The sequence below is a fragment of the Poromitra crassiceps genome, assembly GCF_964638095.1.
Source record: "Poromitra crassiceps genome assembly, chromosome: 2".
In the NCBI taxonomy this organism is placed as follows: domain Eukaryota; kingdom Metazoa; phylum Chordata; class Actinopteri; order Beryciformes; family Melamphaidae; genus Poromitra; species Poromitra crassiceps.
Window position 1 is genome coordinate 16,803,685 of NC_139624.1, and position 15,785 is coordinate 16,819,469.

At 46.6% G+C, this 15,785-nt stretch overlaps 1 protein-coding gene across 1 annotated transcript in view; it reads left to right on the top strand.

The window, feature by feature from the left end:
* The window catches only part of c1ql3a (complement component 1, q subcomponent-like 3a), a gene marked incomplete at its 3' end in the record, with an annotated part of 16,986 nt that extends 7,581 nt beyond the window's left edge, over window positions 1–9,405 (top strand). Inside the window, exon 2 of the mRNA XM_083632234.1 lies at window positions 9,226–9,405. Within this exon, the coding sequence (XP_083488360.1) occupies window positions 9,226–9,405 (180 nt within the window). The remainder of the gene's footprint in view (window positions 1–9,225) is intronic.
* Between the last annotated feature and the right edge of the window lie 6,380 nt (window positions 9,406–15,785).

The window sequence follows — 15,785 nt, forward strand, 5'->3', positions numbered from 1 at the left end:
TGATGTGTGCCGAGATGGCCGGGAAGCCAGCGAAGGTCCCGGAAGAGGGGACCCAGAATACCTTGCGGCCTGAAGAAGGCCAAGCTGTCATCATGACAACTCTTCAAACATGTTTCATTGACTGCCGAGGCAGGGGAGCAGGAGAGGGGTGAGGGCAGCGTGGGGAGGCAGGAGAGGGGCGAGGGCAGCGTGGGGAGGCAGGGGAGCAGGAGAGGGGTGAGGACAGCGTGGGGAGGAGGTGAGGGGGTAGGCAGGGGAGCAGGAGGTCTTGGAAGACCATTCAACCACTACAGGAGGGAGAAGAGCTGGGACCAGGCAGAGCAACGCAAGGGAGGGGGCTGTCTATATAAACTGACTATACACTCTATATCTATACAGTATATATGAGGTGTCTACTGTATATGAACTGTATATACCATAAACACTCTAAGAGTTGTCTGTAGTCAAAGAAAACCACTCAATGAGTGGAAATAGCAGCACTCCAAAAATTTAAATGCAAGGCTTTTGCTCAGCTTTTGCTCCTGAGCAAAAGTAGCATTTTGATTATTGGACTTAGACTGCAGTACTATTCTCCGTCACTAGAGACACTCATGCAAGCCATACTACTCCATGTGAATTCTCCTACTTCATTCTGGTCAGAGTCTACATTCCACCACAAGCCAAGGTGGAGGAAACACAGCACTTCCTCGCTGATCAGAGATTAGAAGCACGAGGAGAGGGAAAGCCTGGACTCCTTTCTTGTCGTCCTCGGTCGGTGACTTCAATGCAAGCCCCCAGGAATAGCGCTGGGCTGTGAAGCCATTTGAACATGGTGGCGAAGTTCTGTATTGCAAGTCACGTGACGCCATGCAGCCCAGAAAGGAAAATTCCCATCCGCTTGCATGGGGACCCCGGCAGCTGTTAAACCCAGGGGAATTTTTTCCGGGTGTCACTCAAAGTATAAAACGACTCTTTTAATTATCAAATAATTTTTTATGGGGTCATTTTTTTCTTCAGAAGCCACTAAGAGCCGTATACGGGTGGATTTCCTTCTTTTAATACATCCATGGGTGGGAGGGGTGGGAGACGTCATGGAATACGTCATGGCACACATGCGCACTTCGCCTTGGGCCGCATGCATGGTCAGGAAGTAAAACCAGGAAGAAAAACCCCCATGATGGCTTCATGCGCCAATGAGCAGCCTCCGTCCGAATGCATGGGTGGGCGTGGCTCATCCCCTATCCACTTCTTTTAATACATCCATGCACACACACAACCCCCCCACACAGACAACACAGACACCCCCACACAGACACCGCCACCCCCCCCACACACAGACAACACAGACACCCCCACACACAACCCCCCCCCCCCACAGACACCCCCCCACACACACAGACAACACAGACACCCCCACACAGACAACACAGACACCCCCACACAGACACCCCCCATGCACACAGACACCCCCACCTCCTCCCCACACACATCCACCTCTACAGACACCCCCACACAGACACCCCCCACACAGACACCCCCACACAGACACCCCCCATGCACACAGACACCCCCACCTCCTCCCCACACACATCCACCCCTACAGACACCCCCACACAGACACCCGCCACACACAACCCCCCCCCCACACACACACACACACACACACAGACACCCCCACAGACACAACCCCCCCCCCACAGAGCAGAGATGCGCGTTCTAACCGCGCTGACCACGGATCATAAAAATAAACATTCTGATTAATAGCAGATGGGTTGCGGGCGGGTGAAATGATGTATCATTATTGAGGAAAAGTCATATTAATTACATTCTCTAGTCTGTGAGTCTATTAAGCTTCATTTGCCGTCAGGCACCTTATTAGCTGACTATGTTGGGATCAAGCAAGGACCCCAAAGCACCACGGCAGTGGTAAACAGCAAGCCATGTGATAAATGTCAATGGGATGCCTCACATTCTTGGTCCTTATAAGGTAAATTATGTCACCAGAACGTCAAACAGGAGTCTCTGCTAATGGCAGAGAAGACACGTTTGTATTTTCCTCTACGATGAGGCCGATCCAGTCTTGATCTAAATCTATCCAGTAGGCTATCTAGCCTAGCTACATGAGGGTGAGTGAAGTGCTGGACATGTAATCTGACTCCATCAGTGTGGAAGTTTACCTGCACTGCAACGATTCACACGGACGCATCAGAAACAGTCAGTTTGTCTCCACAATGCGAGAGTCGCTGCTTGATTTAAAAGGCTATAGCGGTGTGAAATGTCGGGTGCACGGCGGGCGCGGATCTACAAATAGTTGATGGGTTGGATGGCGGGCGGATGGTTTATGTGTGTACGCGGATTAGGATGGCATAAAAGCTCATCCGCGCATCTCTACCACACAGACACCCACCTCCCACACACACACACACACACACACACACACACACACACACACACACACACACACACACACACACACACACACACACACACACACACACACACACACACACAGACCCCCCCCAGGCCCCCGCCCCCCACACACACAGAGTGGATTTGGATTTGACTGTATCGGATGCTGATTGGCTGAAGGACTGGTTTTGGTGACGGTGATTGGCTGAAGGAATTGTCTGCCAAGACAAGCACCCACTGAAATGATTGTGGACTGCTTGGAGTCCAGAGGGAACCGCAGAATGAAGCAGAATGTGAGTTCACGGATCCGGGTGGTTTTTACCAGGCTACTTGTTCTCCCCTACCAAAAATCCATCATGGACACCCTCCTTGACCCCCTGCAGTTAGCAGATGGTCCACAGACTTCCTGATGAACAAGAAGCAACATGGAGCAACTGGAGAAGCATGTCACCGACTCCCGGACCGTCAGCACCGGTGCTGCCCAGGGTGGCGTCCTCTCTCCATACTTCTTGTGCCTGTACAGCAACAGCTGCACCTCCAGCCATCAGTCTGTCAATCTCCTGAAATTCACAGATGGCACCACCCTCATAGGGCTTGTCTCCATCAGAGATGAGTCTGCGTCCAGGTGGGAGATCGACCATCTAATGACTTGGTACAGTCAACGCAACCTTGAGCTCAATGCTCAAAAGACAGTGGAGATGGTTGTGGACTACAGAAGGAACGCAGCCCCACCTTCCCCTATCACCCTAGAGTCTTTTCGCTTGCTGGGTTCCATCATCAGCCAGGAACTGAAATGGGAGCTGAACATCAGAGCTCTCACCAAGAAGGCACAGCAGAGGATGTACTTTCTGCGGCAGCTAAGGAAGTTCAAAGTGCCAAAGGCGGCGTTGGTGCTTTTCTACACCTCCAACGTTGAGTCCATCGTCACCTCCTCCATCACCGTCTGGTATGCAGCTGCCACCCTCAAATACATCTCCAGACAGCAGTGCATCATCCGCCGCGCTGAAAAGGTGAGCGGATGTAGCCTGCCATCCCTTCAGGACCTGCACACCGCCAGGACGCTGAAGCGGTCTTGGAAAATCATGGCCGGCCCTCTCCCACCCAGGCCATGAACTCTTTGAAGCCCTCCCCCTTGGTAGAAGACAGTGCTGACAGAACCAGAGCCTCTCGCCACAGGGACAGCTTCTTCCCAACTGCCATCCGCTTCTTCAACGAGACCCAAAAGCCCTCATGAATAAGGACCCCCCCCCCCCCTCCCCCCCCCCCCCCCCCCTTCCCCCCCCCCCCCCCCCCCCCCCCCCACACACACACACACACACACACCCGGTGCCCCATGAGCACAGCCAGCTTGGTAACAGGCTGGGCTGCCCCCATTGACATTATCCTGCCCCCTCCCCAAGTACTGTGGAAGAACACAAGCCAGGTGGACGGTGCTTCCGCAGTACCAGATCTCCCACAATGCTCCAGAAAAATCCATTCATCCAATCAAACATTACCAGGAAGCAGGAGATTCGAACTTCCTTTTCTGGTATCAAAAACCAATGGAGTCACTTTGTCCAGATAATATATACCAACATCTTGCTTTGCCCGGGGGCCACTTTCGTAAAATTATAGGAGGCCAGGGGCCAGGTAATAAACAAACATTCATATATATTTTTCTGTAGCTGATTGTAGGGTTTTGGGGTGTCAGCCGGAGTTTAGTCTGACAATTCTGTGCACACAGATAGTTAAAGTTAGTTAGGTTAACTACATATAAGTGCCTGGGTGGTGAGCAGACAGCGGTATTTGACAATTTAGCTGGAGGAGCTCAGTCAAACTTTATTTCACATTAGTTTTCATTGTGAATTAGAAAATGGTCGGGGGGCCACTCTGCACCCTATCGTGGGCCGCATCTGGCCCCCGGGCCGCGAGTTGAGTATCCCTGATCTACAGTCAAGGGTCAAAGCTGAGATTTAAAAAATGCCGCTCCCCTCCCCAGCCCGAGACGAACATGCGCTGTGTCATTTCGGCATTTGCCAGCACAGGGACTGTGACTCGCTATTGGGCTCCAGAGAACCCCCTGGCATTCCAGTGTGACTCAGCCGTTACCAAATGCCCATTCGTGATTTTTTTTTTAATGCGTGTTTCAAAGGTCTGATCGCGGCAGTTCTTTGTATGTACATTAAACACATATGCTCATGTTTTTGTATCGGTTTTCGATACAAAATCATTGATTTTTATGACGTTTATGGGTCTCGGGGAAAGATCAGACTCAACGTGGAAATCAGCCTCTCAGCCTCGCTGTCAGCACACAGTCCTCCATTATACGGGTTTGGCCGTGTCGTGCAGCATGCTCGACTCTCACTGGTTATTGTCGAGCTAGACTCAGCTCTCAGTCTTCTTAATCCGTTTCACTACTTTAAGACTGAGATTATTATTATTTAAATCTTTTCATAACGTTATTATTATTATTAATATTATTATTGTAGTAGTAGTAGTAGTAGTAGTAGTGGTGTTGGTGGTTGTGGTAATGTTAATATTGGTGGTGGTCATTACATTTGTAAAGGGCCAACAGAGGCCACCTCATGCAGTGATCCATGCGTCTTCTCTGGGCTACATGATGTTTTATCCATCAGAGTGTCAGGCTGCATGAGGCTGTCAGGAGCAGATCTAATCCCCCGGCCGGCCCCCAGGGGCCAAAGCGCTCCACCGAGCCAGTGCACGAGCCAGCGCACGAGCCAGCGCACGAGCCAGAGCACGAGCCAGCGCACGAGCCAGAGCACGAGCGCGCGCGCATTTAACCTCCTGTCCCACAGTCAGCGCACTAACGCTGCTCCAAACACACAGCCCTGCTATCAAACAACACTGCTTTATACTGGGCAAGGAAAAAGCGGGAAATTATGTCTTCAATTACTGGTGAGACTTTTCACCCCAATTCAAGATTTCAGTGTGCAAAATCAAACAATACATTGAAGATTCACTTGAACAGCCGTAGTAAGTCCTTAGATTACAAACAAGCAATTTGTAAAAGACGGAGCAATACAGAAGAACAATATCTCAAAGTAAAGTCCTTTAAAGTGATATAATAATTGTGTATGTATGTATGTGTAATGTATGTATATGTGTGTGTATGTATATATATATCTATATATATATATATATAATATCTGTGTGTGTGTGTGTGTGTGTGTGTGTGTGTGTGTGTGTGTGTGTGTGTGCATGTGTGTGTGTGTGTGTGTGCGCGTGCGTGCGTGTGTGTGTGTGTGTGTGTGCATGTGCGTGCGTGCGTGCATGCGTGCGTGTGTGTGCGTGCGCGTGCGTGCGTGCGTGCGTGAGTGCGTGCGTGCGTGCCTTATTCAGCTGCTACTGGAAATAATTATTCATAATACCAATGTGCATTCCCTTTTTTTTGTTCCTCATTTGGGCTAATGTATTGATGTACAAATTGAAATCAACCAAAAAATAATTAAGGTTTGGGAAGGACTTAGATAATCTTGCTTATGTATGTGGGGGGAAAATAATTATCAATTAAAAGTATAAGATTATCTTTTGGCATAATTGTTATAGAGTGACCAGTTTTTTGTTACAAACAAACTGATGTCTGTCTCCAAGACACAGATGATGAGGGGCATTGACAAAATAAATGCAAAACTGATTCTTGCTCAGCTCCACAAAAGGTTAACATCTGTCTCAATAAATTTGGAAATAATGATGTTACAAACTGCCACTACCTTGAGCTGCGATCCATTTGAAGATGACTTGCAAACTGCAGCAGAGTCAATTAGTGGAATGGCATTATCAACTGATTTGGATAAGCACATTCAACCCCTGCTTGATTTACCTTGCTGATTTACACTGAGTTCTCTTTTTAATCACGGCAATCAAGGTTACTTCTGCCAAGTATTTGATCAGTTCATTTTCCAAATGCACGTTAATTTCATCCAGGCTCTTTCCAAAAATTGATACTTTGAGATCCCACAGGAACCAGCCGGCCAAGTCACCCACCACCAGGCCAAAAATAGGTCCCAAAATTTAGAAACGTTTTAAGTGAGTTGGTTCTCAGGGATCTGAGCCTCTCCATCCTTATAACAGAAATCATGTCCGTCAAACCACAGTTGGAAAGAAGGTGAAGAGGGGGACTTCCATTCTTTCAGAATGAGTCTTTACCAGACGGCTTTTTCGGGGAGTCACTCAGTCAGTCATAATGTCACGGAAAGGACACTTATTTCGGGGTCGCTTGGTGAGATGCCCTCTCGTCTCCCGATGGGGTGGTGTTTCAAAATGTGCTGCTTAAATGTTTACCCCCCCCCCCCCCCCCCCCCCCCCGCCCACTTGTAGCGCTGCCTTAACTAATGAGCGCACTTACACACACAGACACACACACAGACAGACACACACACACACACACACACACACACACACACACACACACACAGAGCACCTCGGCTGTCTCGTGTCTGAACAAGCGGACTGGACTGGAGCAGAGCCGTGTATTGCTCTGGACTGTTTGTGATGATTATCCTGCTGAACCCAAATTCGAGCTCCCATAAACTTTGTTAACCACAGACCTTATTTTATGCATTTAAAGGGGGACTCACCCCCCCAGATTTCTTGCAAAACTGTATTCTACTTGATTTGAAAACTCTGCAGGGAAGATGGCCGCCTATACTCCCTTCTGTACCCTGGCAGAATTCCTAGCCCATAAACTAACATAACTTGGCCAATAACTATGTAACATACAAAATAAAACAAATAGTAATGTCTTTATTTGTTGTAGAATGCAGAGGACATGTAACTGTTTAGTTAAACTCGCATTGCACTCGCCTTTTACGTTATCTTTAGAGCAGCGCAGTAAATACAATATTCCTGGAATCATTCCAGGAATATTGTATTTACTGCGCTGCTCTAAAGATAACGTAAAAGGGGCGTGCCTCATCAGAGAGCCTGTTCGTCCTGAAACCCACTCGCTTTGCGCCAGAACATAATCGATTTGGGAGTGGAACACGCCAGGATTGGCCAACGCCAACGCCAGTGCCCAGAACTGTCAAATCAAATCAACGACAGAGATGCTATGGCCCACCTCCCAGTATTTTCAGTGTATCAGAGATAGATAGATAGACAACGTGATAAACATAGCCACGTTATAAACAACAAACTAACGCTGGTGATCCGTGTGGAAACAGTGTTACTCGAAATGGTTAAAAGTTATATCAATTTTGGTCATTCAGTGGCATGTAACATAACTTTTATGTTATAACTTTTACTGCCATGTAACATAACTAGCTAGCTGCTAACATTAGCCACAGTAGGCGATTACACATGATGCATTGCTCTTAAAGGGCTCGCGCCACGTGAACTACAGTAATGTAATAATCACATGGAGATTTTTTTCTTCTTCACATGAGTGGGAAAGGGCACGCGCAAATACCACCGTGACGTCACGATGTACCAAATCGGCCATTCATTTGAGGGCACACAAAAAAGCAGGTTTGAACCCATAGAGGGCACGATTATGCTGCTGAAATGATAGGAGTTTGTAAAATTGTAACAGATTGATCTCAAATGTGGAGATTTTTACCAGAATCCTTCACATACCACCCCAAAAGCCATATATATTGGTTAAAAGTGTTTTGGGGTTTAGTCCTGCTTTAAGTGAAATCCCCATTCTAAAACCCTATATAGACTTTTCCACTGAAGAACCAAAATAGCGGCGATTTCTAGTTAAAGCCTACAAAAATACGTCATCCCTGCGGTACTCTATTCTCATCTGAGAGAGAGAGAGAGCTGGAGTGTCAAGTGTAAGCCGAGGGAAACCCTCTGTATTATGTGAGGTTAGTGTCAAGTGTAAGCCGAGGGAAACCCTCTGTATTATGTGAGGTTAGTGTCAAGTGTAAGCCGAGGGAAACCCTCTGTATTATGTGAGGTTAGTGTCAAGTGTAAGCCGAGGGAAACCCTCTGTATAGTGTCAAGTGTAAGCCGAGGGAAACCCTCTGTATAGTGTCAAGTGTAAGCCGAGGGAAACCCTCTGTATAGTGTCAAGTGTAAGCCGAGGGAAACCCTCTGTATTATGTTTTTTTACTGTGGTGAGTTGTTGTGAGTTTTACAAGTATAAGTCCACAGCTTTATCTTGATAATGTGCCCAAGTCACAGGTACGCCTGCCCCCCGGTTGCTACATGGCGCACATGGTCCTGGGCCGAATTTGCCCTTGTTTGGCAACAGTTGTCCCCAGTGTCAGAGACTGTTGCACAGCTGTAGGGAAATTCAGAGAAGACTCCGAGCAGCCGAAGGTGGCGAGTTCTGCCTCCGGCTGAAGGGTTATTTTGTAGGCCTTAGAGTACCAGTCAAATATTTTGATCCAGAATCCCGTCAGTGAAGGGCAGAAACAGAAGGCATGAGACAGAGTGCCCTCTGACACCTGTCACACAGTGGTGAGACAGAGGGGAAGAACTTCTGCAACTTATGCTTAGAATTGTGAAGACGATGAGCAACTTTAAATTGAATCAGCTGGTGTCTACTATTAACTGATTGATTGATTAAGTTAGTGTAGCTTTTCGATATGCTAACAACAGTAGCACATCACACAACACACACTTCAGGATCGCTACCGTATAGCCAGCGTGGCTTTTAGACTCACTTTACACCTGCCATTAAAGGGATACGCCATCATTTCTGGAGATTCGCCTATTTTGCCGATAGTAAAAGTAGAATCTAGATGCAGATGCCTTTATCTTCACTGTGCGTCACTCCTCACTGCTACTAAGCTAGTACTACCATGGATCGTGTGTGTGTGTGTGTGTGTGTGTGTGTGTGTGTGGGTGTGTGCGTGTGTGTGTGTGTGTGTGTGTGTGCTCCTGCAGGTGCGTGCCAGTGCCATAGCCCAGGATGCGGATCAGAACTATGACTATGCTGCTAACAGTGCTGTGCTCCACCTCGAGCCAGGAGACGAGGTCTACATCAAACTAGATGGAGGCAAAGCTCACGGAGGAAACAACAACAAGTACAGCACCTTCTCTGGCTTCATCATCTACGCTGACTAGACAGAGGAGCTGATGCATTGGACCTATCAAACCCTCAGCCAACCCTTCACTTCTCCATCTCCAAATGTTGATGGAAATGTTGATGTTCACATCAATCAACATAAACGCTTCTCCACCTTAACTGCACAATATTTTTCTTGGATTCATTCAAGGACTGTTAAAAGAGAAGGATAAGACATCACTCGCGTCAGAGCGTTCCCATTTTGCATTGGGGCCAGCCTTTTAACCAGACTGATGTGTTTTTTTATATGTAAATCACGCACGTTTGTTTTCCTTGTTATTGGTCTCCAAACAGATCATGACTCTGTCAACTCAAGATAGAGCTAGATGAGCAAACTACATCATGATGATACATGACCAACCAGGGCATCAGTCAACATCACGTCATGTGTTTTCTTTAATCTGGTGGAAGCATTTTTCAATCAAAGGTGAAACGACACAGATATGATGGTTTATAGTGGGACTTTCCATGCCCCATTCACTTCAATAGAACTGGCCCCAATCTGGCCCCAATGCAAAATCCGAACGCTGTGATGTGAGTGATGTCTTATCCTTCCTTTACGCTGTGATGTGAGTGACGTCTTATCCTTCCTTTTTATGGTTCCTGGATTCATTATGAATGCCCTGACTCACTTTCACCTCACCCCGCCCCGATCTAAGGTGTGGCCACACTGATCCGTCAGGAAATAGGCAGAATTATAAACGGATAGATTTCTGTCCGCTGGGTTGTTTTGGTCCAGTGGGCTACGTCGGAATGCCTCCTCGATTCTGATTGGCTAAATGGACGGTGATGAATCCGTCCATCCAGAAAAAAGTTCAACCCCCTTGAACTTCTGTCCATCAAAACGTCTGGAAATGTGCTGGAGACGTACACGTCCTCAGAGCTGCACGGACAACTGACAGCTTGTCTGTGAAAGTGAATTGAAGTGAACGTACTGTACAGACACCACGGATCAGTGTGGCCACGCCTTTAACCCGATCAGTAATTCTCATCCCCAGTTTGAGCTTCTCCCTGCCGACTGTGGCATTTAATAGAAGGCAACGCAGTGGGCGTGCCGAGCAGGGGAGAAGAGGGAGGGGTTTGGCGGAGAAGAAGGAGGGGTTTGGGGTGGGCCAGAGCCATTATATATAGAAGAGTTGCGACATCTCCGTTCACTCCAATGGACCAGTTTTTTACTCTCAAGAGTTCCAGGAAGTAAGGTCCTGGATTAAACAGCACTGTTGAGTTGCAGCAAAATGGGCAGTTTGTGTTGTACTTTGAAAGTTTTTTTTTTTTTTTTTTTTATCAAATTGTACATTATCAGCTTTATTTTAGCATTCAAAGGTAGCGCGAGACCCCTTCCTGGCTGTTCATTGGCTAATGAGTCACGCATTTTGGTCCTCCGCTGACGCCACTCTCTCTCTAAATTGCTCTGGGGTGGGCGTGCGAGCAGGGGAGAAGAGGGAGGGGTTTGGGGTTGAAGAAGGAGGTGTGATGGAAAACTTGCTGAAATGCTCTGCTGATGCATCAATAATGAGATATCCGTTTTAAGTGTATTTAGGAGGTTTTATTCTACATTAACATCTGTGCACAGAGGGTCTTTTCCTGACCACGTTGTCATGAAAAAAGCCACGAGTCATTGTTACATCTCATCATATACTGAAACTATTGCACCCGCCCCCCACCTTGGAGGCCAGTCATCTTCTCAAAAAGTTCCATCTACCCTAGTAAGTTTCCATTAGGGTCATGTAGGCCATGTAGCTTCACCTGACATTCACAAAAGACAAAATACATGTTATCTCCCTTCTGCAATGTTCTGCAATGGTGAAGAACATAGTTCACAAAATACATCTTAGAAGGGCCATAGTTCATAATCAATCAATCAATAAACACTCGATCAATAATTTGCTATCACAGAGCGGTTTGGGGTGGGCGTGCCGTGCAGGGGAGAAGAGGGAGGGGTTTGGGGGAGAAGAAGGAGGGGTTTGGGGTGGGCGTGCCGAGCAGGGGAGAAGAGGGAGCGGTTTGGGGTTGGTATCAAAAGAATAGGATAGTTTCTCCAACTGAACTCCAGCTGCTCATTTGATCCACTGGAGGGTGAATTGAGCTAGGTTTAGTGAGGTAAATATGCCACCGGCAAGTAATGCACAAATATTGACCAGCGTTGTGTTTCATAACTATATTATACTAAATACCAGTTTAGAACTCCATAAAGGTGTTTTGGTGTGGAGTGTCACTTTAACCATCAGCCTGACCGGGCTCAGACTACACAAATTGAATTCAGAATATGACCGTCTGGAACGACGAACGGCCGTCTTTACCTCTTGTAGTGTGACACAGAGTCCTGCACCGGGTCGGAGTTCCGCGGGGCCCCGCCGGGTACCTGCAAAAAAATGCGGGGGGCGGGTGTTATTTTGTCTTCATTTTATTTGCGGGTTCGGATCTGGGTAGAATAAACAACATGCGGCCCGGGTCGCCGGTGTTGTATAATATATGTATTTTTATTTACTTTTTATATAACGATAATAATTCAGTCAGTGTGTAACTTCATGTTTTGTCTGAGTCTGACCTGACGTCTTTGACCTCAATCATTTCCGCTGGTCCTTTCCTTCCGGGTCAGCTCTCCCTCGCTCCGGTATAAACAGAAATGACCTAGACCTATGCTAGCTAGCTTGTTGCATTGCATGACAGCTAGCGCCAGCAAGGCTAGCATGTTTCCTTTAGCTGCTGCCTGGCCCTGGCTGGCCTGCTGGCACTGGCACCAGTGACAAAACACCGTCAATGTGCTTAATTGTAAATAACGTTATGCAATGCCTGCCGAGTCCGACTGCACCGACCACCGTTGTTGGCTCTCGTCAGTGACTCGGCCAGAAAAGACCGCTATTCGCTTCCTGTGTGAATTGTTAAACGATCGCAGTTACTTTGGTTATGTTCACTTCAAAAAAAATGATATATGCGGAAGCGGAGCGGGGCGCGGGTCTCATGTCTGCGGGGCGGGGTGGGTTGCGGTACTGACTGATCATATGAGCGGGTTCGCGGAGCGGGGTCGGTACTGCACGTCGCGGGGCCGGGCGGAACCGGGTCTTGAAAATCAGACCCGCGCAGGAATCTAGTGTGACATCATCAAAGACCAGCGACTCGGGGCGTCTGGGACGCCTCACGACACCCCGACAAAAGTCTTTTTGTCGGTCTGAATTCAAGTTCCTTTTGACTTCAGCTTGAAGTGCGGAGAAACACAGAGCGTCCCCTCCCCGTAACCATAGCAACTCACTCACTCACGCTCTGCCTGCCTGATGAGAGAGGAGAGGGAGAGCCACAACAGCATGCTGTGAGCTACACCATCTATTATATTGTAGGCTGGATTTTGTAACCTATATAGGCTATTTCTCATGTTCTGCCGTGGCGCTGTGCTGTCTGTCTTGCCTGCCTGTGCGCTGTCGGTCATGTTTTCACTCCGTGAGGTTTTCAATTGTGATTTTGTTTTTCACTGGGTGAGAAAATGGACTTTTGTTTCATGCGGGTCGTTCCCGATGTTCTGCGTCGGAGTTGGCAGTCCTGGTCGGGATCAGACTTGTAGGTGCTTGCCACTCTCCCGGCCAAAGACACGTCACACATTGATGGCAGAATGATTGCCTCGTCTGACATGGTGACATCATGAAAGACACAAAATATTGTGTCGTCTGAGCCCGGCATAATAAGACTCTGCGACAGACGGCTGATATTTCGGGGTTTCCGACTAGCGCTTCCGTTGTTGTCTCACATCTGTTCATACAGACTAGAGCAATAGAGCGCCTGAGATGAGCTGAAATGTAAAAATAATAATAACATAACATAATAATAGCAGCTGTGCAGGGTGCTTGTTAAAGTATTTTTCAAAGTAAAGAAAAATACGGACAAAACTGAAGCCTATTCACATACTGACTACTTTATACAGTAGAGGGGGGTCGAATTTTGTGCAATACTAATAATTAATTATCCTATATCAGCAGTGATAATATATTGTAATTAAAGAAAAAGCATACTCGGTATATTTTTGCTATAAGTGTCACGTTGGGAAAATAGTGGGGAACTGCTGGTAATACTTGCAATAAGTGCATTGTGATACATTACCAGCAGATTATAATCCCACTCGAGACCTACTTAGAGACATTTTTGTTATAATAATAATAATCATCATACAAAAATCACCTGTTTAACTATAATTGTTCAAGTGGCCACATTGTCAGAAAGCTAAGGGCCCGGGGGCGCACATTTCCCTGAGCTACTAGTATTATCATTGTGTAGAGTGACTATACTACGCCACCACATCCTAAGTTCTTTCAAAATAAATTCCTTTTCTTCGTTTATCGGTGAAAAAGATGTTGATAGGAAGGAGTAGCAGGAAATGCTTTCATCAACTCAGCAGTAACTTGGCACAGCTCTGAGCCATCAGGAGACGGGGAAATGAAGCGGAGCGATGCGAGGACAGAGAGTGGGACGGTTCACTTGCAGGCTGTTCAGCGCCAGTGACAGAGCGGAGAGTGAGAAGGGGAGAAAGAGAGATAAAGAAATAGAGAGAGAGAGAGAGAGAGAGAGAGAGAGAGAGAGAGAGAGAGAGAGAGATAGAGAGCGGCAGGATTCGCTCTCAAACGCTTTGGAATACGAGGCGAGGCGTGTTTTCTCTCCACAGAACTGGTCGGTGGGCCGGTCTGACGTGATTGATGGGCCGGAGTTGGCCAGTTGAATTAGGGCTGTTTTGTTTTATTACCTCATGCTCTGATTTGAATCATTAGCATGCACTCAACATGTGCTTATGATGTGCTTATAATGTGCTTATGAGCCCCATTTAATTTGTAATGCAAATGCTTTCAGATGCATTCCTTAAAAGTATCAAATGTAGCCTACTGTATATTTATTTTACTGCCGCAAAAGAAAATGAAATTTTTTCTCATTTTTCTGGGGGCCTCATTTCTAGAAAAGTCTTACGGTCGCATTTAGCAGTACACGGTGGCGCCCCAGAAACTCACGATAAAGTAGTTGAAAATTGGTATGAAGGCCTAAAAATGTGATTTGATAGCTGTTGATATACAGTAGCATTGTTCAAACTGAGGTTACCTGATGAATACGTGTGATAGTAGTCAGTGTCATATAAAGTTGTACTAGGCCAAAGTGTTTCATCTGAGGTCAAGCCTGATGTTAATACAAACAGGGTCAAATATAGAAGCAAACAACTGTCAACCATTGCTGCACTGCTTTTGTTTATACAACGACTGCATTGTGCTGCCAACATGTTCAAATTGAAATTCAGTTGCGATTTATTTTCCAAGTGGGAAAGACACTCTTTAAATCATACATGGGCAACATACGGCCCGCGGGCCGTATGTGTGGCTGTGTGGCCTGTGTGGGCTGTGTGGCCCGCGATGGAATTGCAATTTTTTTTTTTTTTTTACAGTGCACTTGAACGCAACATGCAATATACCCGCTGAATAAGTGTCCAAATGTTCATGTCATTCTGGGCAATACTCTCCTGTTATAGCATTTCAGTCTGGAATATGGAATATCTTTCAATAATATTTATGACTAAAAGGCTAAAAGTAATCTCATGTGTAAGAAATGACTGTTCTACATTGAAGTAGAAATTTAAATAATTAACTTGTTGGTTTTGGATTTATTTAGCTTCAAGAGTGCATTTTTGTTCTTGTGTGACCCTCAACACAGGCTTTGAGAATCCCGGGACACTCACTGATACTTATGCTTAAATTAACCCACTCATATTCTGGTTTATTTCAAGAAAAACATTTCGGCTAGTGAAAATTCTAATTGGCTGGTAACTTTAAAATCTAGCAGCCATATTGGCAGGTGGTGAAAAAAGTTAATTTCAAGCCCTGCAGGGAGAGCAGGTGGTGACATAGGAGTGAGTGAGGAAAAGGATCAAATATTGGTGGTTAAGACTGAATAATGACATCACAATTGTTAATTTAAAATGAGTTATTCCTCTAAACCTGGCTTCAAATGCCCAAAATTTTTCGCGCTGGCGCCGTTCAGCCCTCAGCAAAATCTGGTAGCGAGGAATTTTTTTTGTGGCCTATCATCTATCATCAAAGTTGCCCATCCATGGGTTACGGCATGACAATATTTGTTCGGCCCCCGGCAACAATCTGGGTTTCTCATGTGGCCCCCCATGAAAAATAGTTGCCCACCCCTGCTTTAAATACATCCACAGTCGTGTTCACTCTCAGATATTCGTTATAGATTAAACATTAGCACAATTTTGGAAATGATATTGAGTAAGTACATTTTAAACGTCAGGCCCCTGATGTGTTGACTTGGGTTGAGCGGTTTTCAGGGACACTGAAACATGGAGCAAATGGAGGAGGAGGGGCTTCCATGTGGACATTTGTTGCTTGTATTGAGCAAAAGG